Source organism: Fusarium musae, chromosome 1 (assembly GCF_019915245.1).
Source record: "Fusarium musae strain F31 chromosome 1, whole genome shotgun sequence".
In the NCBI taxonomy this organism is placed as follows: domain Eukaryota; kingdom Fungi; phylum Ascomycota; class Sordariomycetes; order Hypocreales; family Nectriaceae; genus Fusarium; species Fusarium musae.
Genome location: NC_058387.1, coordinates 4,171,374 through 4,197,580, shown reverse-complemented (window position 1 = coordinate 4,197,580; position 26,207 = coordinate 4,171,374). Strand labels below are relative to the sequence as shown.

The 26,207-nt window shown below is 49.8% G+C and overlaps 9 protein-coding genes across 9 annotated transcripts; 3 read left to right on the top strand and 6 right to left on the bottom strand.

Moving 5' to 3' along the window:
• Positions 1-168: 168 nt before the first annotated feature.
• On the bottom strand, positions 169-2,948 carry SEY1 (Dynamin-like GTPase that mediates homotypic ER fusion; the record flags this gene model as incomplete). The annotated part of the gene is made up of 4 exons (XM_044819007.1): positions 169-467; positions 526-2,273; positions 2,328-2,771; positions 2,857-2,948. The coding sequence occupies 4 exons, from the start codon at positions 2,946-2,948 to the stop codon at positions 169-171; spliced, it is 2,583 nt and encodes an 860-aa protein (XP_044686709.1).
• Positions 2,949-3,816: 868 nt separating this feature from the next.
• Positions 3,817-4,942, top strand: J7337_001263 (uncharacterized protein; the record flags this gene model as incomplete). The annotated part of the gene is made up of 5 exons (XM_044819006.1): positions 3,817-3,884; positions 4,030-4,070; positions 4,129-4,280; positions 4,338-4,463; positions 4,517-4,942. 5 exons carry the CDS (start codon positions 3,817-3,819, stop codon positions 4,940-4,942), a joined length of 813 nt encoding a protein of 270 aa, XP_044686708.1.
• A 337-nt stretch (positions 4,943-5,279) lies between these two features.
• Positions 5,280-7,943, bottom strand: J7337_001262 (uncharacterized protein; the record flags this gene model as incomplete). Its single annotated transcript, XM_044819005.1, has 2 exons — positions 5,280-6,496; positions 6,548-7,943. The coding sequence occupies 2 exons, from the start codon at positions 7,941-7,943 to the stop codon at positions 5,280-5,282; spliced, it is 2,613 nt and encodes an 870-aa protein (XP_044686707.1).
• A 4,159-nt stretch (positions 7,944-12,102) lies between these two features.
• On the bottom strand, positions 12,103-14,251 carry J7337_001261 (uncharacterized protein; the record flags this gene model as incomplete). Its single annotated transcript, XM_044819004.1, has 3 exons — positions 12,103-13,343; positions 13,410-13,993; positions 14,217-14,251. The coding sequence occupies 3 exons, from the start codon at positions 14,249-14,251 to the stop codon at positions 12,103-12,105; spliced, it is 1,860 nt and encodes a 619-aa protein (XP_044686706.1).
• Positions 14,252-16,931: 2,680 nt separating this feature from the next.
• On the bottom strand, positions 16,932-18,939 carry J7337_001260 (uncharacterized protein; the record flags this gene model as incomplete). Its single annotated transcript, XM_044819003.1, has 2 exons — positions 16,932-18,458; positions 18,514-18,939. The coding sequence occupies 2 exons, from the start codon at positions 18,937-18,939 to the stop codon at positions 16,932-16,934; spliced, it is 1,953 nt and encodes a 650-aa protein (XP_044686705.1).
• Positions 18,940-20,040: 1,101 nt separating this feature from the next.
• Positions 20,041-20,889, top strand: J7337_001259 (uncharacterized protein; the record flags this gene model as incomplete). The annotated part of the gene is made up of 1 exon (XM_044819002.1): positions 20,041-20,889. One exon carries the CDS (start codon positions 20,041-20,043, stop codon positions 20,887-20,889), a length of 849 nt encoding a protein of 282 aa, XP_044686704.1.
• A 378-nt stretch (positions 20,890-21,267) lies between these two features.
• Positions 21,268-22,952, bottom strand: J7337_001258 (uncharacterized protein; the record flags this gene model as incomplete). Its single annotated transcript, XM_044819001.1, has 2 exons — positions 21,268-22,488; positions 22,545-22,952. 2 exons carry the CDS (start codon positions 22,950-22,952, stop codon positions 21,268-21,270), a joined length of 1,629 nt encoding a protein of 542 aa, XP_044686703.1.
• A 681-nt stretch (positions 22,953-23,633) lies between these two features.
• On the bottom strand, positions 23,634-24,758 carry J7337_001257 (uncharacterized protein; the record flags this gene model as incomplete). The annotated part of the gene is made up of 1 exon (XM_044819000.1): positions 23,634-24,758. The coding sequence occupies one exon, from the start codon at positions 24,756-24,758 to the stop codon at positions 23,634-23,636; it is 1,125 nt and encodes a 374-aa protein (XP_044686702.1).
• A 249-nt stretch (positions 24,759-25,007) lies between these two features.
• Positions 25,008-25,937, top strand: J7337_001256 (uncharacterized protein; the record flags this gene model as incomplete). The annotated part of the gene is made up of 3 exons (XM_044818999.1): positions 25,008-25,118; positions 25,203-25,374; positions 25,429-25,937. 3 exons carry the CDS (start codon positions 25,008-25,010, stop codon positions 25,935-25,937), a joined length of 792 nt encoding a protein of 263 aa, XP_044686701.1.
• Between the last annotated feature and the right edge of the window lie 270 nt (positions 25,938-26,207).

The window sequence follows — 26,207 nt, the reverse complement described above, 5'->3', positions numbered from 1 at the left end:
TCTACTCGGAAACGATTTTATTGAAGCAGTCAATTTTGGTTATCACTTGCGCCAAGTGAATCGAACATATTCTCCTTTTATTTTTACAGTAGACATTATATCCTGTTCGCTAATCATACTCGAGAAGGCCTTGCGCCACTGCTCAGGCTTATACACAACCCCTATACATTAAATGTCGTCAATGTCATCCTTCTCCGTAGAAGTCGTGTTGGCCTTCTTGCCCCGACTATCCAAAGTATCCATGCTAATGTTATCGCTGTCCTCGCGCGCAGGCATGCCAACCGCTTGACGTGCTGTATCGGAGTTGGCAATAAAGTCGCGGAGCTGCTGCTTCGCAATCTCGACACCCTGGGTCATAGCAGCATTGCCCATTGAGAGCATAGGACCGAGGAGGTTAAGCGTGTATGCAACATATGTGCCTCCAGCGATAACCAGGATAAGGAGGCAAAGGAAGGGGTTTCGCAGAACTGAAGCGCCGTTTGTTAGCCAAAGCAGAAAGCCCGATCATAGCCGGATAAAACTTACCAGTCAATATCTCGTTCCAGCCAAGGGCAAGGAGTAAACCATAAAAGTACCAAGGAACCTGAGCAACACCACCAATAGCACCTCGTTTAGCTTCGACATAAACTCCATCAGCAGTCTTCTTGAATCGTACAACAAGATCCTGGCGCTTGCCCTCGCTGAGCACCGTCATCTCCTCCTCGAGGCTCTTGCCATCCTCTTCGTCAATACCCCCAATCGGTGCGAGGTCCTCCTCATCACTAGCCTGGACACCGTTGGGCTGAGGTCCAACGAAACCTGGTAAGTCAGGAGGGCCGTATGTCTCCGACAGCCGGAATCTCGAGAGAAGAGGAACAAGGGTGAGAGTAGACTCTCGCGCCTTGGTGTAAATACCCTCAATATCGTCACTGGGACGCCATATCCTAGGTACACCGGCCTCGTCGTATCGGAACTTATCTTCAAAGTTCTCTCGAAGTTTCAGCAGAATATTGCCCTCCATAACTTCTTCCTCGATCTTTTCCCGGAGGGCGTTCCAGCTCTTTCGGCGCAATCGCCATGTGCCGATCTCAACCTCTTCCTGAGTAGCGTCAAAGCTCTTAGCTCGCTCGGCAAATCGAACCTCGGCTTCCTTGACAATGCCCGTGAATACTTTCCATACTCTGTCCCAGAGATCCTTCTCGGTGTCAGGCTTCTCGCCTGTTTCTGGGGCACCACCGCCGGCTCGGCCGCTGCCCAACTTGTTGAACTCGAGACCGACGGCATCGCCAAGTCGAGATCTGACCCAGCGCTCGACACGGGTCGCAAGTCGTCGCATCTCTTCTTTTCGTAGTTTAGCGCTCTCTTCGTCAAGCTCCTTCTCAAAGAGCTTGAGCTGCGACTCGAAGTTAGTCCAGGAGACACCCTCAATGAGTAAGCTCTGAGCCTCAACACCAAAGATATCCAGCGTCTTCCGCTTTTCGTTGGCAACAATTTCGGCAAATTCGTAGCTACCACCAGCCTTTTGCCCAGCCTTCACCTTGTTGGCAACAGCCTCGCCAAAAGCAGTGACACCGGCTTTGTGTGCGGCGGCCAATTGGCCCTGGTAGAGTGCCTTCAGGCGAGTATCAATCTTGCCCTCGAGCTCGTGTCGCTTGCGGGCGTAGACCCCCTTATGGTATCGGCTTGCCTGCACTTCGAAAGCCTTGATGCACTTCTGGCGAGCATCGTTACCAGCCAGGCCAAGATCGGGCAGAACGGTTGGGACACCGAGCTTGGAAGCTTCGCTCTGCTTCTCTTCAAGGGGCGTGACTACGACGTCGAAATCAATCAAAACTTCTCGAGAAATCTCGTCGCAACGGAACTGAGCCAGAAGCTCCTGTTGGGTAGGCAGATCCAGGTCCTTGTTGTTCACAATCTGGTCCCAGATGCCCTCAGCATAAACAGAGAAACCATCGGCAGGAATTCGTCGGTGGTACTCGGGGAGGAAGAGACCACCCTCGAGCTCTTGGTTGCCGTGCAGACCAGGTTTGCCGTGTCGATGTCCAGCCGTAAACCGCGATCCAAGCTTCTGGACCTCCTCGGTGAACTTATCCGCCTGAAGGATCTTGTGGGGCAGGGCAGCAAAGCCAAAGTCGAAGTAGTCCTCGATGCGCGAACCCTCAAGCCCCTGAGGCTTGGAGATGGACGACCAAATCTTAGTCAGGTCCTGGATCAGAGTGGTTCGGAGGTTGCCCAAGGGTGTAGTGCCAAGATGATCGCGAATGACGAAGAAGAGTAGAGATCTAGGGGTTGACCTAGGTAGAGTTAGTAATCGCGCAAGCAATGGGCCACCGTAGAGCTCGGCTTACTGCTTGTCCTTGAGGAACAGCTGCAGGTTGACCTCGAAAACGGTCTTGAGAAGCCCCATGTTCGCACCCTGATACAAACCAACTTGGTGCTCCCAAATGTTGACGATCAAGACCTCGCTGGTGGCCAGCGCAAACAGGGCACTTTTGCGCTCAAAGTCCTGGTCCTCACCGCGCTCTCGACCATCGGTACCCTCAACATCCATGACAAGGATGTTGTCGGACATCTTTGTGCCTGCGCTCGTCTCGCGCTTGTTCTTAGACATCCAGATACCCTTGGTGGTCTGTCGACGCTCGGTTTCTGACATGACAGAAAAGTCGGTGCCGAAGAGGTTGTTTAGGAGGGTCGACTTTCCGGTCGACTGGGAGCCGAAGACGGAGATAAGATGGTAATTGAAGCCAGAGGCGGCAACATCGGTAACGTTGAGATACTCATTGAGGTGGGTGCTGTAGTGTAGTAGGGTTAGTCGGTACTGTAGACATCATGATGGACAAAGTGGTGGGAACAACTCGACAGCTGTACAGTACATACTTGAACTCCTTATCCTCGTCAATAACCTGGACGCCATGCTCATAGCTTCCAGCCCCCGGCGCCTCGCCGACGGCAGAGAAATGGCCGTTCATGGTATGCGATTGATATATATCAAGGAGAAACGTAGTAGATGTAGGTAGAGGTGGTTTATTCGAGAGCTGGGGCGTGCATCCGTGGATAAAGTACGGGTGGCGACCCTCGTTATGATGAGCTTATGTTATCGTGAGAATATATGCTTCGGGAAGTGTCCCTTTTGTTAATTCGTACAGAGGGAGAAAAGAGTCAGAAACAGGATCGAGAGTTGTTGGGGCAAATAACTAGAGCAGTCGAACGACCAAAAAGTTGTGACCACCTGGACAGAGACAAGGAAGGACAGCAAAGATCCTTGTGACGACGACGGGAATGATGGGGTTGTGAGGTACGTACTTATTTGCTCTTCTCCCCTAGGATTCGACGGTCCGAAGGCGGATTAGCAGTCGAGGTCCCACTGAAGCACCTCCCTATCACTCCTTATATGCAGGTGCTCTACGGTAATTAGCTATACCCCTGCCACATGTTTATTTCTGCCCGTGATTCGGTGTTCAAAAAAGCGGTCACATTGTACTGCAGCAGGTGCCCTAGGACACGCACCGTAGGTGTCCAAGACATGTCATCAGCTGCGTTCTGCTAATAAGAACTTACTACTGCTTACTCATGAGACTGGTTCTAGTTATAGCGGCTGCTGGCGGGATCGGTCCGGGTGCCACAACAGACGGATCAAGTTATCAAGCTTGAATGGTGTTGCTCTCGGCCAATCAGAGGCGTCTCGCTTGAAGGATGTCCATATGTAACACCCCGCCGAGGGGCATCGAGGGGAAGTTGATAATGATATGAGGTTGAATGGATAAAAGCAACTACAATCCATAACCTCCAATATTACAAATCTGAACCTTCAAAATATCAGGTCTCAGGAAAGCAAGAATGTTGATCAACGAGTCTCACGTCGATGTCCCTACCTCTGCCAATGGCAAGGAGGGTACTATGCGTATGTCCAGCTCAACTCTCATCATATGTGATATAAGAAACTTACACTCATGACCAGGCATCTTTGTCTTTCATCCAACTATCCCTGGATATCCTAATGCGCAAGTATCCTGAGTCCTCTTGCGCTGAATCATTCTGACCTTCATTCAGACGCTTCCCTGGTGTGAGTCTTTTCAGCGAGATCTACCAAGGTAAGTCTTCATATTATAATCACATCAACATCACAGCAAGCTCACTCTACTTCTCCAGTCACTGGCCCTGTTGCCCGCTTCGCTCGTCAGATCGCTGGTCAAGGCTACATTGTCGCTGCACCTTCATCTTACCATGACTTCACTGGCCCTGAGCCCCTCAAGTACGATGCCGAGGACACTGATCGTGGCAACAAGTTCAAGATCGAAAAGGTATTCACTCGACAATCAGCACTGTTTACTTGAACTCACTCTAATCAACTGTTATAGACCCTCGAGTCCTATGATGCCGACTCATATGCCACCGTCGATTACCTCCTCTCACTTTCCACCTGTACGGGCCGCATTGGAGCTACAGGCATGTGTCTAGGTGGCCACCTGGCCGTTCGCGCTGCTGTAAGTCTTTCACCTAACATTTTCCCTTCATATCACTCAACAGCTCGGCACAGCTTGACCCTCGCATCTCTGCGTGTGTGGCCTACTTCGCAACGGATATTCACTCCCGCACACTCGGCCCCTATGATGCGCCCAACACTTCATCAGCCGCTCCTCCCGACAGCAACCACACCATCGATCTCTTCAACAAGTTCGAGGGAGAGGTCGCCATGATCTTCGGTGTAAAGGACACTCATGTCCCTGATGCTGGTCGCGATCTAATCCGTGCCAAGCTCCGCGAGGCTGGTGTCCCTACTAGCTTCTATGAGTTTGCGTGGGCTCAGCACGCCTTCATCCGTGACGAGCTAAGCAAGGGACGTTATGATCCTGCCATCACCAAAGTCTGCTTCGAGGTTCTGTTGGAACTATTCGGTCGTGTTCTCAAGACTGAGTTGGGGGCAAAGGACGGCGATGTCCCACCTCCAGAGCACGTTTGCTAAATTAGTAGCCTCCACAGACGTAAAGTTCCTTGAGAAACAATTATCCTCAAAATATCTGATTGAAGTGTAATAATAATCTAGATTCTTTACTTCGTGAATATTGAGAGCTGCTGCTCTGCAGTCCCTGGCTGGGTTTCATAAACCGATACATACGCCCAATCTTTTTATACGGATGACCCAATCTGATTTCTAAGGGAGATGACTGTTCTAGTCTCTCGAGTAAACCGAATACCAACATAGAAAAATTCAGTTCCGTCCCAAATAACCACCCCAATATTACTACTTTCAATACACACTGATCAGCCGTTACAGTTCGTATGTCTCACTTCCAGGTCCACTAGCGCTGGGGAGCGGGTGGTTGTCCTTGAGGAGGTGGCCCCTGAGGCGGTCCCTGACCAGGCCTTTGCAGGGGGTGGGCGACATTGTACTGGTTACTGGAGCCGGCATATGGCTGGTAGCCTTGAGAACCCTGTGTTGGGCCGGCAGATAGATTAGAATGGTAGGGCGTTGGGCCCATGCCAGCCTCAGCCTCTTCATCGAAGGGGCCACGGTGAGGGCTGCGAGGGCTTGCTTGCGTCAACGTGATGCTAGCACGAGGAGCCGTCTCGAGAGAAAGTGAGGGGATAGCCTCACCCGCCTTGCGCCGACCCCGAGTGCTCTCACGCTTGAGATCAGTCCGCAAATGCTCGATGTCGCGGTTGCGGTTGACTTCATCATCATGAGAGCCTAGTGTGTGGTTGTCACTATTATCCCAGACACCAAGGCCGGCGGCAGGGGGCCGTGAGTTGAAGCCTTCGGCGGCCTGGGCCTGGCTCTCCTGGGTGTTCTCCTGCTTCGAGGTTGGGACCATGCGAGCTTCATCAGTGGCCTTAGCAGCCTCCTCACGGCTCTTCTTGGCGAACTCATCGGTAACAGTAACAGAGTAAGAGGGGTTTGTAGGTCCACCAAGAGGCTCGCCGCCACCACCAGGGGCAATGAGAGGCACCTTCTTCAGAGCCAGGGCAAGTGCACACATGAACTTAGAACGGCGGCTGGCGCGGACGGAATCGTTGTGCCAGTTGGACTTGTGAGCGATGGTGACATAGAGCAGAAGCTTGTCGAGGTTACCGACACCGCCAACGCTAATGCTAAGATCAGGCTGGAAGTCACGAGCATTCTCGGGTTGTCGGACAAACTTCTCCATCTCGAGGCGGAGAAGTTCAATGTCCTCGAATGAGGTATCGAAAGAAACGTTGACTTCGACGGTTTCGTGCATGGCCTTGCTACGAGATATATTTTCGATCCAGATGTTGTTGAGCTGAATGTTGGGCACTTGAACTGTTTGCATGGTGTCCAGTCGGTGGAAAACAGAGTAGAGGAGGGAGATCTTGTTGACAACCATCCTGGTGCCACTGATATCGACACGATCACCGACATCGTAGGGGTGCTTGACGAAAAGGAAGATACAAGAACCGAGGAATTCCTGGGCAGTAACCGCGAAGATGAAAGATAGAGAAAGCAGGGTAGTTCCGGCAGTGGTGAGGGTGGTAATGAAGCTGCTCTGGAAGAAAGCAACTGAGGGGCTTGTCAGTAAAGTTCAAAACACACTTCCGAGGTGAGACTTACGGAAAACGAAAATAACGATCAGCAGGACGACGACGAGAAGAATCTTATCAAAAGCCTGAAGAGCCTGACCAATATCCTTCATACCTTCGGCGATGGCCTTTCTCTCGGTACCAATCTCGACAACCTTTCGAACCATCTCATCGAGACTAATATCACCATTGTCGTCACCGTCGATCATATAGAATGATTCCTCAGCCTCTTCCTTGTAAGCAGGTCCAAGGACCTCCTGGAAGTCATCCAGAACAAGTGAGTTGTGACCCTCAACAACGTAAGACATCCATATACGTCGACCCATTGCCTCAGATGACTTAGTCTTCTCAAGAGCTTCGATGACAATAGAATGAGCGGAGTTGGGGTTGAAAACTTGTCGGCCGGCGATCTCAGAGGCAAGGTTGCCGAAAACGGAGGTAACCTTGTCTCCGATCTTGCCAACTTCTCCAATGAGCTTCATGGGGGTGGCAGAGCCGTTGCGCTTGTGTCCCTTCTTACCACGGAGCATCACCTCAATGCTATCATTAATGATGGCATCCTCATCAGCGAACTCGTGACAATGGAGAGGGAAGAGGGTTCTAGAGGCATCGAAAAGAAGCCCGAGCAAGTGAACCTCACGCTTAGACTCCCTGATACGGTTGGCAAACGATCGCTGATGGTAGGAGATGCCGATCAGTTGGACAATCGCTTTTTCGCCGAGGAAGACAGCTGAAGAAACGAAAAGAGCACCAAGGACACGGCCCATAGTGCGGACCCACGGGACGTAGTTCTTGCCTCTATCTTCCTCCATCCAGAGGTTCTTGAAAGTGACATAAGAAGCCAAGGCCCAGAAGAAGAAGGAGAAAGGGAGGATGAGGTTTCCCAAGACAGTCGCGTATTTGCGAGTACCCTTGCTGACGACGCCAGTAAAGAACATGAAGAGCGAGGGTAAGAACCAAGCAACAATCTTTGCGATCCAGCATGAGAGCCACATGATGAGAACCCAGAGGAAGATTTTGAAGAGCGGAGGGCCATCGTCGCCAGACCTGTCACCATCTCCGTTCCATTTGCCGACAGGAATGCCATCCTTTTTGCCAATGGCGGCGAGGACAATCAGGGGAATGGCCAAGAGAAGACCGACGGGGACGACGTATACAAGGTATCTGGTGACAACAGAGAAGCCGATAATTTTGTAGTAGAGTCTACCCATTGGGTTCAATGTGGTTTCCTCTCCTCCGGTACCGCTGCGAGAGAGACCATCACCCATTCTCCTTCGACGGCCACGGTGACCTTGACCGGTGAGTTTCTCGTCCTCGGTAGGAGAGTTGCTATCCATGGTAGAGGGTTGAGGCATCTCGGCCTTCCTCATACCACTCCGGGCAGAGGCATTGCTCTTGACCGGGGTGAGCTGAATACCGTCGCCCATTTCGTTATTGCTGTTGGTGCCACCAAGGGGAACGAAGCCTGTGTGAGAGTGACGCGAATTGCGGGGAGACAAAGAAACGTGGCGATTAACCATTCTCGTGTGCAGTTATATATCAAACTCCAACCAGGGAGTTGAAAGTGTGGGAGTATTCGATGTGGTGGCCTGAATACTTCGATTTAAGAGGTGATCGACCCGTTGGCGTGAGTCGAGGCCGATGATGAAACCGATAGGCGTTTGAAGATTGGAGGTCGGGCAGTGCTAGCAGGATATGAGACGGTGGTAGGATATCAAATCCTTAGCCGCAATGATCTGCTTGCGCTCCTAGGGTGTCTAGGAGTCAGGTAGGAATGGGGGTGATTATCCTTTTGCTGAAGACTTGCTCCAAGCTAGATATGCCAATGCTCGGCTTAATGCTGTGCTGTATGCCGATGATGTAGTAGATTCAAGGAAATAAATGCAAACAAAAACGCTACAACGATCCCATGTGTTTCTCCTCCTCTTTTTTGCAGGTATAGGACAAAGAGCGAAGGTGATCTGCAGTCTTCTCCAGCGAAGACGAACAGGAATAAGTTGATGGTTGTTGGTGCTACCTGAGGTGAAATGAGCAAGAGAGAGAGGGAGATCAAACCTAGGAGCTAGGAAACAAACAGAAGATGGGAAGCTTTCAAAAGAAGGGCAAGCCTAGGCCAGGGTGGGAGGGCCGTGGTTATAATAGGGACTGGAACGAGAGTCGGTGGAGAAATGATGAAGAGGAAGAAAAGAGAGAAAGGGAACGATTAGAAAGAGAGGTTGAAGTCAATCATTGACGAACGAGGTTTCGGGGATCATGGATTGGGTGGGTGTTCCTTGTTACTTCCCTGTCGGACTTGGCTCTTGCTCAAGCTCGTGTGAGTGCGAGATATTTACAAATTACACTGTGACATCCACTATCATGGTGTGCCTTTTTTTTTTTTTTCTTATGTACTAAGTTAGGCTAGGCCTGGCTTTGTTGCTATTTGAGGTTTGTCCGCCTTGCCATCCAAGCACAATCCCAGAAATACCAAGCCGGGACTCAGATACCGTCAGCAACAAAAGGGGTCCCCAATTGTTTTTTTCTTCATACTCACGGGCGGGTCATGGCTCCGGAGAACTTAGGGGCCGTGAATCCACCAGCAGCGCGTCTTCAGTCATGGCGAAAAGCCAACCACCCACTCAAGATATTCTCTCTACGGAGTAGGTATGGACCAAGTCCAATTGGGTCCTGGGTCATTAGGGCCTTCAGGGCTCCCCTCCCGCTGGATCATGAGCCCTACCAGCTGAAAAAGGATCCGCGACAGGGTCCCCAGACACTGGGCACCTCTGCAAGTTTTTTTCTTTTTCACTTTTTTCCTTTCATCTGCTGTATGCCGGGCTTCAGGGGCACCCGGCCCCCCCAAATGTCGGCGTTTGTCCAGTAATATTTCAGAACTGCAGCGGTTCTCAACGCCGGGCCAGGGGGAGGCGCCGCCCCCCAGCAGCCACAAACAACCACTGACAAGCTGGTCTCAGATACCCCTTTGTTTCACGTCTCCAAATCGGGCTGGGGTGCTACGCGGCGGAAAACTCAACACATACGCGAAATACTGTACATGTACAGTGCAGTTATGACAAGAAATATGTAGGATTCAACCAAGGATGAGACGTGGGCTTATACGAACGTGATTTTGGCAGGCAAATGCATGACATTTCACAGCTTTAACAATCAAAGCCTGTGTATGTCTCGGTTTGCCTGTTCAAATCACCCTCGGCCACCAACAGGCCACCCATTTACACCGTAAGAAGAATATCTTTACCATGATCAGAAGCACACATACCCAAGTAAGGGAAGAAACATAGTAAAAACTGGGTACTAGAGGCGATTCTCGATACGAGAGATCAGTCAATCACCGATGCACAGCACCAAGAGTTAGCATCTAACCATATCTTCTCCATATTTGTTCCACCCAGCACTGCCACCAAGAAAGCTTCGAGCTCTCGAGGCGTCCCTTCATGGCAAAGATTTACACCAGAGATCTCAATGGGTCCATATACCGATCCCACATCGGGAGCTGACGTTTTGACGCCAACAACTGCCACAGTGAAACACGGTACGAGTTCCCCCTGATCTGTGATGGTTCGAATGTTGTTGAAAGAGTTCGGCATGCTGCACATGGTGAGAATCATTACGAAAAGTTCTTATTCGATGATGGACTTACAAAGGGTCGATGGCGGCTCAACAAGTCGTAGGCTAACGATTAGCCTCTCGTGCCTTCAACGGCTGAGTTTCCTTTTTGTGTTGTTGATCCCCGACTAGCACACCTTTGCATAATTGACGCGCAATTAATAAGACATTGAAGACAAGACGAAACCAACCACTTTTTCTTTTCGTCATTCCCGGGAATTCTAGCGTCTACGCCACCAGAGCCGCCAACTGCCGCAGCTGTCGGTATCTTTAGACGAAGTTTACATACGCTGATCAAATATCTTGACGTTGATATTGGCGAGCATGTTGAAGCTGCTTTCTATGATGCTGCCTATGGATATATCCTTCTGGCCATTTCATCTTCTACTCCATGATGCATCTTCGGCTCACCATACCAAGACTTATTTCCTGCTTCAAGCCCCTCTCATCTTGCCACTGGCTCAGAATGAACAAAACGAGCCATGATGTTTACCCCTGCAGACACGAAGTGACCTCAAGTCATGCTATCCCGCATTAGCCTGTGTCAACGTGTCAGAATAAGGGTGACGGCAAGGGGGAAAAACGCTCGCTAGTTAGTCCACGCCTTGACCTCCATCCAGTGATGGAAGTCAAAGTCAAAAAAGTCGAGACCGTGAATTGTTTTTCTTTTTTTAGGTTTCATCGTGGATTGAAATGGTAGAGTTTGCGGATATATGAAACGAGACGAGGACACGTTGATATTAATTATGTCCCCCTATTTCTTCGCAAGGCGACATTAAATTCGGTTCATCTCCCGGTGCCAAGATTGTGTCTTTGCTATCCTGATGGAGTGTAACCCTACCTACACTGACACTGGGAGTTGGGACGACGTCGAAACTGGAACTCGAGAGGACCGACAGTTTGGGTCATCGCTTGGCTTACTACCCCACCAACCGCATTTCCTCTGTTACTCTTTCAACTTCAACTGCTGCTATACTTTGTTTGCTATTATCATCTTCAATGATCATTCTCACAGTTGCTAATCTGCTGGACCCTTCATGTCTCACTCCTCACCCACAGTGCCCATCCACCTTCGACAACGTAATGTCGATCTCATTATTCACGAGGAATCCACGTAGGTCGATCAGCAGTCTCCGCTTCAGCCAGCAACAACAAGAAAATGCAACGTGATCTGATCGATCAGACATCCCCGGAAAAGCTTGGCCGTGCTCTTGCTCTACTGTAGAAACGCCCAAAGACTTCTCACTCCCCCAGTTCGTATCGTCGGGTATCGTAAACGAGGAGAAGCTACACAGTATGTGCGTCACTCACTGAGCTAAGCGCGCGCAAGCACTATGACGTTGAAAGAATAAGAACTTGTATGGGGAGACGGTGTGCCTCCTCGATTTACAGTAGACGCCCGTATCGGCCTCGGCGTTATCGTCTCACTTCCCAATTCAGCTCTGTTACTGAGCATCAACGCCTTTTGGGCATTTATCTCTTTCCAACCCATCCGAATGTTGATCAAGTGGGGATGGTGATCATCTCCCGAGGCCCCGAATGAGAATGACGGAATTCCTACCTTGGGCCAAGACTGGTTCAGTTGAGGAAGCCCGCTTCGCTTTCCGCTATCACGACGTCACTCACATCGAACTAAGGAGCCCGGCGAATTTCAGCGTCAGGTTTGGATGAATAACGATCAGAGACGTAAATAGCACAGACGATGCAGACCATTACATAGGCACTCCGTTCCGTACATATCATACAGACAATAACTAGTCTTCACCTGACGTCACTTGGCTAGAAACTAACACACTTATTTCTCCTCTTTCGTGAAGTATTCATCTCCCGTAGTTAAAGACAAGGCCCAATTCCATTTCGCTTGCTACTTTCTCGTGCAGGGTATCATAAGAGTACAGTACAGACAAAACTGTTCAAATCAACCAAGTCTCCCATAAGCAAACGCCGAATGTCATGATATCACAATCTCTACCATCAACCTCATCGTGTCGTCTGAACTCCTGACGTAAGTCCAATTGTATCTTTCAACTCAACTTTTGCCTTGTCGTTTTCATAGCCAAAGTCACTGCTGTGATTGTCCTCGGGTTCGCCAACGGTGTCGAATTGATACAGCGGCTCCAGTCTCGCTTCTCGTTGGAACAAGATCCATCGTCTAATCCACCAGGGAAGCACTTTCGTAAGTTGATATCTCATAAAGACACGAGTGGGCACTGCAAAGATGTAGTCCAGCTCCTCAAGCGTCCGCTGTTTTGTTTCTGGTAGCAGCAAGAAGATCATGACCAACGCGACGATGTTGAAGCCTGCATACATGCCAAAAGCACCAATGGCATGCAATCTAGCCAACATCAGTGGGAAAGTTATAGACAATACTGCCGCCCAAAAGAGGCAGGTTGCCACAGCCCACGACATGCCGACCTCACGATGCGACAGTGGAAACACTTCAGCCGAGTATGTGAAAGGCACAGGTCCCTCGCCAGGTGAGTAAAAGGCCGCGAAGAGATAGACAAAAAACGCAACCAACGCCATGTGAGCTCCGCCTGTGCCTGGGATCAACGTACACAGACCTGCTGCAAGCAGTGTCCATGCCATCTGAGGAAAGGTAAAGAGTAGCAGAGATCGTCGACCGAAGGTGTCTATGGTCCATATTGCAGGCCAGGCAAAGACAAAGTTAACCAGTCCAAACCCCATCGATGCCAGCAGAGCTTGGTTATCGTCAGCACCTGCATCTCGGAACACACTAGTCGAGTAGAACGCGATAATGTTGATCCCACACATCTGTTGGGCAATCATGACGACGAATGAGGCCACAGTAGCACGGCGCACGCGAGGAATGGTGAAAAGTTCGATGAAACGTTTGGCATAATGTGCCTCGCCAATAAAGTCCAGTTCGACTTCGAGTTGCGCATGGATATAGTATAGATCGCGAGCGGCCTGGATCGGGTGGTTTCGTAGACGTAACAGGGATTTCATCGCATCTTGGTAGCGGTTCTTCTTCATGTACCAACGAGGTGATTCTGGGCAGAAGTAAATCAAGCACATCAAGGGTACAGCTGGGATGAACGCTGATCCTAGTTGGAATCTCCATGCGTTATGGCCGATTTTCGTAACAGCAACATTCGCACACGTTCCTAGGAAGATACCGAAAGCCGTCCACATCTGCCAACTCATGACGAAGGCTCCTCGAATCGGGGCGGGCGAGTTTTCCGCGGCAAAGATGGGGACTGTATCACATGTCAGCTACGAGGTCCTGGCGACGTGGTGGTGGTTTTGGAGAGGAAGAAACTCACCTGTTGAAGCCTTGGTACCCATTCCAATACCAAGTAATACACGACACGCAAAAAGTTGTCTCCAGGTGTTACAGAAAGCGCTTCCAATGACAGGCCAGAGACAAAAGTTGGCCGAGAAGAATATCGTGCCGCGACGACCCCAGCGGGAATTCAGGGGATCCGAAAGCCAACAGCCAAACAGAGCTGTTCCGATGTAAGGGGCAGAGTTGACGAGGCCGACGAGGAGCTTGTCGTGTATACTTTCGCTGCCAATATCGAAAGCATAGGGGAACTCCAAATTCGCTCCATTTGAACCTGTTTGATCCCATCCTTGTACGGCAGCGCCGATGGAGCATGTCGCAACGGTCAGGTACAGGACAAAAGGGACTCGCCACTTGTGGAGGATTTCGTCCCTGAGCGCTTGTATCTCTGTGTCGTCAAGCTTTTCGTCTCCATCGATATCCTCATAGCCAGTAGGGTCCTGCGCAACTAGAGCGCCCTTGCGAATGAGTGGGCGGTACTGTTCTAGTTCCTTTTTTCGACAAAAGTCATCAACGTCAGCTAGAAGTCTTGCTCGTGGAAGGCCCCAGAGGGGATTCTTGATTCTTGGGCGATGTTAGTTAGTCATAAGGACTGAGCGGGCGTGCCGAGGTTCAGTGAGCGTACTTGGCTTCAATGTTTGCATGGAGGTTGACATAAGCCTCTGAAGGACGCCGTGCATGTTCTATCATGGAACTAGAAGGATATTCATTGGTGGTCCTTGACAGACTGAGAGCACTGATCAGCATGCATGTAGATCGACAACGGGATAGCAAGGGCAGAATATACCGTTCTATGTCGTCTTCGCCGCGATTCGGCGCCATCTTGTGTTGAAGAAAGCCAGTGACTGGTAAAGTGAGATTGAGGGACGGACTGTGGCTGGTGGGTTGAGAGTGAGAGTAAGATGAGGTTGGTCGGAGAAACGGGCGGTTGCCCCGATTGAGAAAAGACAACACCAATGGTATTGTTCGGGGTGCGCAAGTCGTGGGCGGGTTAGTTGACAATGAGACGAGGCGTAGTTAATACAGGGACAGTCGAGTTGAGCCCGGTTGATTGATGAGTCCTTTCAAACCGTTTCTAGCGGGTGTCGTCGGTCGATCGCTTCAAGATGTGGGGTTAGAAGCCGGGGAGATGAGAAGAATGAGGTACAGTCAACGCCAAAGCCGAGGAAAAGAGAGTGAACGATGACAGTTTAGTTGTCGCGATTGCTGGGGGAGATTAGACGTGATGTGAGGATTAATATTATATAAAAATCAACCGAGCAGTTGACTGAGAATGAATTGTCGTGGATTTGGTTAAAGAGTTTGGAGGAGGCAAAGTTGATGAGTTGAGTCGAAGGATCCCCGGCCGTTGGTTTGATTAGCCTAGTTGAGTTGAGTCGAGTCGAGGCGAGTCTGGGGTGAGACGACGAGGCTTGGTCCGGGGCACACTACCTAAAGTTAAGTTGCTGTACGTATGTAGGAGTACTGGACCTAAGACTATAATGGCAGCTTCTTGAATACCTACCAAGTGACGGGGATAATAATGCACTAAGAGTGGTGGTACTCCTCCATCTTACATCGAATTTCAAAGTTCGAAAAGACAACAAATATTTGGTTGAATGGATTTACGAGAAAGACGCTGCGCTTTATTCGGGCTTTGACCGGTGACCCAAGGACAAGGACAAGAACAAGACCAACATGGGGGAGACAGGGTAGAGGACAAGGGTCTTGACTTCGGTTCGTTATTTGCAGGGATCATCTATCAGCTTCAAGACTTGTCTTTGGGTCGCAACAACATTGGCAATTCTTTATATTGATACTGGCTTGCCAATATGCGTGTACATTCAAGTCAATCTCCTCCTTGTCTCTTCTTCTTGTAGAGAGTCTAATGTCCCATGTTTACTCATGTCAGTTAACAGCATGGCATATCCTCGTCTTCATAGCTTAGCCCAAGGGACATGCCGAGCTTCGTTGATTTGTTTTTGTCCTTTTGAGTTCTTCCTGACCATGTAAACCGCGGAACTTTCATACAAGAACATAGTTCTCTGACAGCTCAAAGTCAACATGTCCATCACCTCGAAAGAGCATCTTCAGACAAGGCCCCCTTGTCTCGGTTCCATCGTCACTGTACAAAGTGTCTGGCATCCATCCCTCCATCCTTTCAGCCTCTGTGCCGCCTCCCTGCAACCCTACTCAACGTGCCGAACTTTTGTTCCGAGAGACAAGTCAGAGTCAAATAGCATGTTGCTGTAACCAACACATGTAATCACAAGGTACCATGCATGTCTCATGATCAAACCCAAAATGACAACTTCAAAGTTGGGAGTGTGTTTTTTTCATGATCCAAGACAATCAAGATCAAGGATCTCATAATTCCCCCGGCGAACTGTCTATAGCAGTCAATGATCTGCGCAATCACACATATCGAATCCTCCGGATGCAAGAGAGGTAGGGAACATCACTCATTTCTGTCGTGAAGGATTCCTCGGGTCTTGGGAACAGCATGGATCTACATCGCATTGCTTATTTATTCGGTTAGCCGTTTTGGCTTATCCGTTCTCACACCCTCCGAACCAGCTCCGACTAATAATGAAGTGCAACGTTTGAGGGTTACACGTGATGCTACATGGAATCCAACGGTGTGCTACAATTTTGTTTATTGTTTCTAGTCTCTATTATGAATAATATCGTCGAACGAAACCCTTTTTCGTTTGAATTCCCCAATTACCCCAGAATTCCAAAGAATGACCTCATTTACTTCTCTCCCGGGCTCCTTGGCTTCTTCTTCAGCTCAAGGCAACAGAATTTCCTGCATCGTGAGTGGACGTCCCCAGGGTAGCCTCATCTCCACCAACACCACAGACTCTTATCTTGATACATACCCTTTCTTTCTCGCATTTTCCCCAGGGAACCCCAGCTCATCCGCCCCAACTATGATACATACCCGACATGTTCTTGTGCGATCCCCAGATTCCCCGTGGTTTCTGAGATCCTTCGGCTCGTAAATCTGTCCAATCGTGAGGTCGCAACATCAACTATCCACACCTACCAGAAAGGCTGGGCTCTCACATGGTAGGTAGAAAATACCACTATAGCAGTAGAGTGCAATAACTAGTATCGTGTAGCATGCTTACACATTCTCGGAGTCGCCGATGTGATTTCCTCGCCTTTATCTTGATTAGGATGGTAAGCCCCCGAAAGATCCGAATATTATATACCAAACAAGGCTCTCGTAAATGTTCAGTGACACCATCTTACATTTTGTGTGCCCAGAATGCCTAGAACTGCATTGTATCGAGGTTCACATTCACCGCTATTTGGAAAACGATTTCCGAGGTGACCACATATTATTCTCAGTAAACAAGTGCCCAATATAAGCGACCATATACATACATATATGCGACAATTCGCAAAGTATCAACCAAAAGAAGCAACACCATATATGCCCTGAAGAAAGAAACAGCTGAATAACTCCGCTCAACAATGCACGCCATTGCAAACCTCGACAGTATCCCACAAAGCATCATTTCTTAGGTACGCCCCTCAGAATATCCGTCACCTTCATCCTCAGATCCATGAACGTCTTATCCTTCTTATCCAACTCTTCAAGCAGCTTCTCGTACTTGGCCTGCCACTCATCCGCAGACAACTTGGATGCTGATTCCGCGGACATAGCTTCGGGACTCGGCTCTTTAAAATCGTCAAGCATCTCCACTGGCACAGCAATTTCCATCTGATACTGGCCCCTGAGATGACCTAGGCCGTATATCCATTCACATGTATACTTCATCGCGCCGTCTTGCAGGCCAACGCGTTTGAGTCTCGTCGTCCCGGCCAGGAGGTACCCGCCCCCTGTCATGGCAGCTAGGTTGATCAAAAACATGTCCGGTGATGCTGCCTTTCTGTACAAGTCTTCGAGAACCGAGTTGACGATCGCCATCGCTTCAGTCGTTGAGCATGCATGTGTTGGATTTCCTTCAGCATCGAGCCAATCTGCACCGAAGAGGCTGCGCATCATATAACCGATAACCTCATCCACGTTGGTCCGTTCTTCAAGCCTCTCGAAATACAACCTTGGAACGTCCTTTTGTTGTGACATTGTATCCTCAGCTTGATGCTGTCGTGACGTAGTCACTTCGTTCGTAGCTCTTGCAAAGTTCGATGATGTTCCGACGTATGTGTGTGGAGGAGGAGCCTGAGTTTCACCGGGGCCGTTGATGACCACGACTGGGGGAGGAGTTGCAAGTCTAACACTGCCTGATGGTCTTTCGGGAACTTGTAAAGATATACTCGGGCGAGAAGGCTTCGGTGGAGCAGGGGGAGGATGCGGCTGTGATGTTATCGAGGGGATCGAGAAACTATTCTCTGATTGTCCACTGTCTACCCCGGGAGCTGAGACTGGCGGAGTACAAATGGGGGCTACGGGTTCCTCAGAGGCTGTTGTGGTGGTCGTGGTAGGAAACGGAGGCAGAGAAGTATCTATAGGAGTTCTATTCATCGGTGGCCGTCCTCGTGGTTTGACACCACCGTTGGGGACTCCAGGTCTCCATGCAGAGGACACATTCTTAGGCCCTCTCCGCTGCGTCGTAAGCCTCGGCTTGGACGGTGTAACAGCAGACTGTGGCTCAAGAGCATCGTCCCAGAAAGATCTCCTCGAGTTCGGTGTGATAGCAGACTGCGGCCAGCGAAACAGAGGCGTCTGCTGAGAAGCATCACTCGGAGTCCACGGTGCAGCGCTTAGCCTCGTGGGATCTGCTGACAATGACATGGACATAGGACCGCTTACGGCCTCAACGGCTGATGACGGTGCGAGGTGAGATCTCTGAGCGGGAGAAGTGGCTGTGTCATCATCAACGGGACGCTTTCTCCCTCTCTTTGGCCGTATGTGTGGGAAAAGAGCCCTCAGAGCCATGTCATCCTCGAGAGCCACACCATCGCGGATAGGCTGGCTCGTAGGGTTACTGTCAGTAGGGATAGTTGTCCAGTAATCATTCGGAATGTCCATCAGATACTCGAAGAAGGCCTTGACGTGCATGGAATTCATCCACTTCTAGACTGGCCTTTAGTGTGTAAACCTTGAGTTTGGGCGGCTCTCCACCACGTACCTTTAATCTCACGCCATACTGTGCAACTTTCTGGGCGCTCTCCTCCTTGCTCGGGTCTGGGGGCTCAACACCAAGCTTCGTAGTCAATTCCGTCCATGTCCGTATCTCACTTTTGTAGAATTTGCGGACGAGCTCATAGATGGCGAATGTGTTGAAGGACTTGCCGCCGCTGCGAGGAGGATTACGGAATGCCTCTCTCAGACTTGTCGTGTCAGTAGAGAGCGGCACTGCCGGATTGCAAAAGAGAATAAAGTCAACGTAAGCATCCTCTACCGTGTTCTCGGAAACGTCACGGTCCGGAAGGCCCGGTCGCGTGGTCGGAGGCGCAGCGGATCCGGCCCCCGATGCGCCGGGCTGAGGTGGAGGCTGAGTCTGGGCCGGACTCGGAGCCGGAGGAGAGTTGTTGACAGAGGCAGGTGACGGCATTTCGAGTTCATCTCTTCAAGTTTTTTCTTGGCCCTGAGTTATTTCAGCACGTCACGTCTTTTACGTAGTCGAGTTTGCTGTTTCGTGTTTCGTTTCATGTGAGAATTGGGGGTAAACAGACACAGACAAGAGGTGAGTCTGAAGGATGAGATTTGAGACATGAACTCGCCGGCTGATCCAACGGGGCAACGGACAAGACGAGCAAACGAACCAAGGCTTAAGAATTGTCTTTGAGAGCAACAGTATTCCAGTTCAAGACAGTTTAAGAGTGTGACAGCCTTGCAGATGCTATTTAGCGAAGAGTATTTCTACGCGTTTCAGATATGAAAGGGGGATTCATGTTGCAAATTAGGCCACCAAGCGATGGAGCAAAAGAGGCTAAATTTAGCAATTGGCCCAGGATGAGGAGTTTCTGCTTACTGCCACTGTAGATCTATGCCTAGGTCTATACCTATCTATCCGTATCTCGTATACAGTAAGACGGCCGTGCACAATCGAGTTTTGCCGTCATCATTCACCAAGCGAAAAGCTTTTCTCTTAACGTTAGTACATTCATACTTCTTGACGCCATTGTACATAAGGTAGGCAGCCAATCTATCACAACTCTAACAAACCCGTATAATTCCCGACATACTCACTTTGTGATTCTCATTGGTTCTCTCAACTAACATGGCCATTTAAACAAACGAGCTGTGTACAGTAATCAAAACCCTTTACTAATCAAATCGACTGTACCTACCTACGCCCTTGCGACCATGGATGTCAATTAACCGACATCCAGCCAACGGTTGTGCATCTTGGAATTGCGTGCTCAAGCACATACGGCCTCATGGCCAATTTTGGTATGAGATGGTGAAGTGAACTCGGTTCTGATTTGAAATCCATATGTTATGATGGTAGCATCTCTAAGTGCAGATGAAAAGTATAAAGGGCTGGAAAGGAAGCGACTTCGACTTGTTGCAGAGAGCATCTTTATTGATTCAAACCCCAGATTAAAATCATCACATTTGATATCTCTACCATTATCGCTATTGTGCAAACTCGCATCAGTTTCTCTATATTCTGTTCCAATTGACATACCAAGTCCTATAAGTCTTGACAATGGCCGTCTCTTCAAATATTCCCCGTGGCGACGTCACAGCAACTCTGAACTTCTTCAATCCTCCCTCCGACAATTCAACTCCCTATAACCACGTCGATACCCCCCCCAAGGGTCTTCCTCAACGCAACTTCACAGACAACCCTCAACCAACTGTCATACACGACATCCGTGGTCATGAGCCCGAGTATCACCTAGACCGTGATGCTTTCCAAGTCATACAGGATGTTCCGCCCTCCAGCGAGATCGACTTTGTCGATGATGACTCTATCAAGGAGAACTACTACCCAGAGCTTGAACAGCTTCTCCTCAAGAACGTTCCTGGCTCTAACAGGGTCTTCTTCTTTGATCACACTATTCGCCGTCAAACACCCAATGCTCCTCGTGCGCCTGTGACTCGTGTACACATTGATCAAACAGCTGCGGCTGTAGCTCAGCGAGTTCGCAAATACTTCCCAGATGAGGCAGATGAGCTTCTCAGGCGTCGCTATCGTCTCATCAACGTCTGGCGACCTCTGAACAAGAAGCCCCTCGAGTCTTTTCCTCTGGCTGTTGCATCCTCTGCTTCTGTCGAAGACGACGACGTCATCCCTGTTGAGCACCGATACCCAGATGGGTACCGCGGTTGGACTGCAGCGATTCAGCACAATCCCAAGCAGAAGTGGTACTACCTCAGTGGTATGACGGGTAGCGAGAGGCTGTTGCTGGAGTGCTTCGATAGCGAATCTCTCAAGCCGGGATCTAATATCAAGGGTCGTGTGCCGCATACTGCTTTTGAAGATCCTAGGACCCGGGCTGATGCGGAAGGTCGTGAGAGTATCGAGGTGCGCGCATTGGTATTTGGTCCTTGAAGATGCGTTGTTTGGAAGGGAAAGGGAGAGAGCATGGCATTGGAGTTTATGATATCATCATGTGTTGATCCAGTCGCTGTCAATTTGATATAACAAGCATGACATTTCTACTTCTATTCATCAAGTCTCAGCCTGCTAATAAAAGAGAGAGAGAGAAAACATAAAGTAAAAAACAATATCCATTGCTGATGATTCAGCTCGTTTCTTTATCCACAAGCCTTGAGTAAAACGAGCCCATTAACGGACCCCACACCGACTGCTGCTGTAGTCTTTCGGACTTCTATTGAATCAGATGCTGCCGTAAGCCAAATCGATGCTATGCCCTTGCGCCGCGCTTGCAATACTACAAAAAGGGGGTCATTTGCGCCGCGAGAATTTCTAGTTCTTACGTCCCTTGCCACGCGTACTGCTGCTACCCTGGCGGCTCATGGCAACTCCGCCGGCACTGCTCTGGCGACTCATAGGCACGGCGGCGCTGGACAGGGCTGCCACTGAAGTAGCTGCGCCAGCATGTGCTGGGCTTGGCTGGTCTCGAAGGCTGCTGAGAGCTGGTAGACCCAATGAATCGCGAACAAATTCAGGGTCTTCTCTAGGGGCGCTAGTAAAAGCGACATATCGTGAATGCTGGTAAGGTATTGATACAGCAGCGAGAACTCGGCGCATTCCAGTTGGGCGATCAAGGTGAGCTCCAGGTTTGTGCGCTGCGTCGTATTGCTTGAAGAAACCCATAATCGTAAGATCGGAAGTGATATCGTCGTTGGACAGGGGCACAGGGAAGTTCTGGTCTGCTGTACGAGGGTATGGCTTGAGGTATTGCTGGGGAACCGGAGGAGGCATCTTGGGGGGTTCGTGGGCGTGGAGGAGATCCAAGTTGTGAACTTCAAAATTGGTGATACCCTCAAGACCTAAAATCTTGTCGTCAAGTAAATTACCGCCACGAGTGCTGCGGGTGGCGTGCGAGACGGAGCGCTCCATAGCTGGGGCAGAAGGTTGAGAATCGGCGTCCTGGTCGCCATTGGCTTCACCGTTGCCGGAATCGCTGTCTTCGGGAGAGCCGCCGCCGCTAACACGATTGCGAAGAATGTACTGGTGCGCAGCAAGGGCAGCAGTGTTATAATTGAGCGAAAGCTCCTTGTCGGTGAAAAGCTTGTCGATGCTGTAGATAGGTCCGTTCTGCTTAGCAGCAGCACGAGCCTTTTCAGACTGCCATAGAGGTGTAGTGTTGTGGTTATCGAGGGCTCGTCTTGTCGGGGCAGGTGAGCCGTCATCATCGCCGCCGTTTCGCTTGCGCTTCTTGTTGTCGGAATACATCTGCAGATCGTCGGCGTCCTTGCGCAGACGTGTGGCTCGCTTTCCGTGAGGACCACCGGGGCTCGCAGGATTGGTCAAGCTGAACTGATTGGGGTTGAGTAGCAAGGCATTGGAATCATTAATCTCCAGAACCTCTTTCTCGCGGTTCAACCGGTTCTTCTTGTGGGTGAGGGTATTGACCAATCGGTCTCGAAGGGTGCTGGTAAGGGCTCGGTGCTCGCGCTTGGCGGTTTCAACCTTGTAATCGTAAGTGTTTCTATATTCTTCTCGTCGTCGGTCGTATTCATTCTGTTTGGATACATGGTTAGCAAGACACTTGATCGTGTAGCGTGAGGGTTTCTTACTTTTGACTGCGCCAGCTGAAAATCACGAATTTCCACCAAATCCTCGACTTCGTCGACGAAGTCAGAGAATCGGATACCAGCCATATCAAGCAAGCTTCGGGCATCTTCGGCGTTGACCGGAGGTCCTTGTGTGTTGGTGTGCTCCTTCTGGAGTCCAGAGATGACCTCAAGGACCTTCGGATCGTAAGGGTCGAAGCGCTGTACGAGATTGATGTCAAACTGGATCTTCTGCAGCTGATCACGATATGTCATGTCCCTTTCCCGATGGAACTTATCGGTCATGCTAGAGAGTCTCTCTATAAGAGCTTGTCGCTTGCGATCCCTTTTTGATTGGGAAGCGGGAGCAGGAGAGCGTCGGTCGGGTCGGTTGGCCATGTTTGCAAGGGCCGCTGCTTCGTTGGCAGCCATTGCAAATAGTTGCGGTTGTGTGTAAGTGGTATCTGATATTTACAAAAATGGTTCTGCAGGCTTCAGAAAAGATGCCAGAAGGTTGAGACCCGTGCTATCTTCGTGATTATGGGTTCAAGGCTGAGGCTGTAAGGGTTGGGAGAGTAAAGAGTCCATGCAACTTGGGATAAAAGAGCTGACTGCAAGTGAAAGAGATAGCCAAGACAAATAAAGCAGAGAGAGCGTCTACTCCACAGCAAATAAGGTGCTTTTGGCTGGTAAAAGGATAATAGAGCAAGGCAAACGAACAATTGCCAGTGTCGGTGTCAGTGCCGGTGCAACGCAATGCAATGCAATGATAGAACAATGTGGCAGTGGAAGGAAGTATGTAAAGCAACCTGGAAGTGTTTCTATTGTCTCGGCTCAAACTGGGAGAGACACAGGCCCAGAGAGGCATGACCTCGCCGGGGCGATTGTTAGTGACCTCACCGCCTACTGCAAACGGTAGTATAAGAAAATAGTGCCCCGGGCCGATCTTGTCATGCGACCCAGTCAGTGGAGTGATTGGCTGTACGGCCGTAGTGCGAGATACTGTGCTTACACTGTCAGCGACAGAGCTTCACCTTCAACAGGGACAATCAATACGTTCAGTGAAAACAATAAGATGTTGTAGCTTTCAGTTTATGAGTCTCTATCATTGGTTCACAGACCACCTCGAAGCTTGTGCAACTGGCTAATCAGTCCAAACCCACCCGGTGCCTTTGTATCCTCTACCACAGTCGCTGCAGCATCTCTAGTGACACTGCCTTTCCGTGACCGTGATTCCACTTTAGTCTTCTCCTTGGTCTGCTCCATTTCCTTCATTAGATCCCGATGCTTGTCTTCGACCGTCTTGGCAAGACTCTCTATGAACTTATTTCGTCCCTTCTCCTCTGCTGTGTCCTTCCATACGCGGTTAAGCTCCTTGAGTTGTTCAATTCTTTGTGCCGCTTTCTCAATGCCTTGAACAGGGTCGTCAGACTTGTTCAGTAAATCCGATATCTCGTTTCTGATGTTCTTGAGTACTTCCTTGCCCTTTTCCTCGGAACTTTGCTGTGCTGAACCTGGCTCGGGTGCTGATACTGAGAGGAAACCGGAGCTGACGGAGATCTCTGATGGTGGAAAGACGAATTCCATGGCATCTCCGAATGTCTTGATAACTGAGTCCAGGCGTGCTCGCACAAGAGTTAATGTTTGTAACTGTCTGATGAACTCAGGGTCGTCTGGATTGGCTCCGTCGTTGGTGACAGCTACAGCAGTTGTCGACGGTGCCGCACTCCGATCTTCTTTAGCAGCGGCCGCAGCGGCATTCTTTGCCTCGATGGCTTCCTGCAATCCTTCGGGAACAAACTTCTTGATGTCGTCGTGAAGAGTCTCATTCATAGTCTCCTGAAGGCTCAACGTCTCGCCTCGTAGTAGCTCCACCTCATAAGCGAGGCGACTCCCGCTTCTCAAAATGTCATCTGTAAGATGCGTAAGAGTAGATGATAGCCGTGAAGTCTGGGCGTTAAGTTGTGAAATAAGAGTCTGAGCTTGCGTGGACAGCTCAGCAAGGGGTGCGACATCTCCGGTTCGGCCAGGTATAGAGCGCTGCTGCAGTGGAGGAAGAGTTGAGTTGAGGAAAGTTGCGGGATCAAATGTAGGGTCCAGGAAGTCTTGTAGAAATTCATCTGATGTATGTGTTGACTTTGGCTGGATAACAGCTCTTGACTTTCGTCTCGTGTGTCCTGGTCTTGTAGCTGCGCTGCTGGTAGCCCTGCGGCGGCCAGTTTTCAGATCAGTGGCCATCTCCGATAAGCCTCATATGTATATAGTTCGCTCTACTCTCTCGAATTTATGAATATTTGTCGTTATAAAATTGGTTTAGAAGTCCCAAGGGGTATGGTTTCTGACTGAGCTATGGTGGCCACTTTGGGTCGTCGGCACTGAATGCATGACCTAACCGACGATGACCCGGTCGCCCAAAATCACTTTGCCCACTTACAACAATCACCACTGTCTTAGCAACAGCCCGACTTACAGGACCACATTCATAACATGAGTGATTCTCAAGAAGAAATGAGAATCGATCCCTCAAGGGCTCAGGCACTTGTTTCTCAGCTCAAGTCTGTCAAAGAGCGTATTGCTGCCGTAGCAGACGGTCGAAATGTATGCGTCACACTCACACTCACTCTCACTCTCACTCTCATATTCAAACACCAATGAACATAACCTGGCTTACATCTATATCAGGTCCGACTTGTTGCTGTCTCAAAGCTCAAGCCCGTAAATGACATTCTAGCACTTCATCAGGCTCCTACTTCCCATACTCACTTTGGTGAGAACTATTCTCAAGAGTTGACTCAAAAAGCAGCTTTGCTCCCGAAAACTATCCAGTGGCATTTTATCGGTGGTCTCCAGTCTAGTAAGAGACCTGACTTATACGCATGGAACCACGCATACTGATCTGATGTGTTAGACCATTGCAAGTCCCTGGGAAAGATCCCAAATCTCTTCTGTGTCTCAAGCATAGATACCTCCAAAAAGGCCCAGCTCCTCAACACTGCCCGCACAAATCTTCTTTCTTCACAGCCTGATCTTGACAAGATTGGTGTCCATGTGCAAGTCAACACATCCGGAGAGGAAGCCAAGTCTGGCTGTGCCCCCGGTGAAGAGACCGTTGCTCTATGCCGTGAAGTCATCGAGAAATGCCCCAGCCTCCGTTTTCTCGGTCTCATGACCATCGGGGCTATTGCTCGCAGCAAAGCCACGACCGCTGAGACTGAAAACGAGGACTTTGTTGCTCTCAAGGAGCAGCTAGATCTTGTGGCTAAGGAGCTGAATTTGGATAAGGATAGCCTGGAGTTGAGCATGGGTATGAGTGAGGATTTTGAAGGTGCAATTCGCCTGGGAAGTAGTGAGGTTCGTGTTGGCAGCACTATTTTCGGGCAGAGGCCAGCTAAGGCAGATGCAAAGATCAAGGAGTAAACAGTGAGTTAACACAAAATTTAACTCTTATTGAAGCCTGCTTTCTTCAAGTTGATGGGGTTCTCTAATGCCTGACCTGCTCTATCGTCTTCACCGCTTGATTACATGTTTCTTTGCATCATTTTCATTCAATTTACAATGGGAGATCGTGGTATGTAGTAACTGCATCCTCCTTGATCAGATGATCACTCCGCACAGCTTTCATCGCCTTGTGCGGTAAAGAGGGACTATACAAGGAGGATAGACGCAGGCAACTTTTCAGCCAATAAA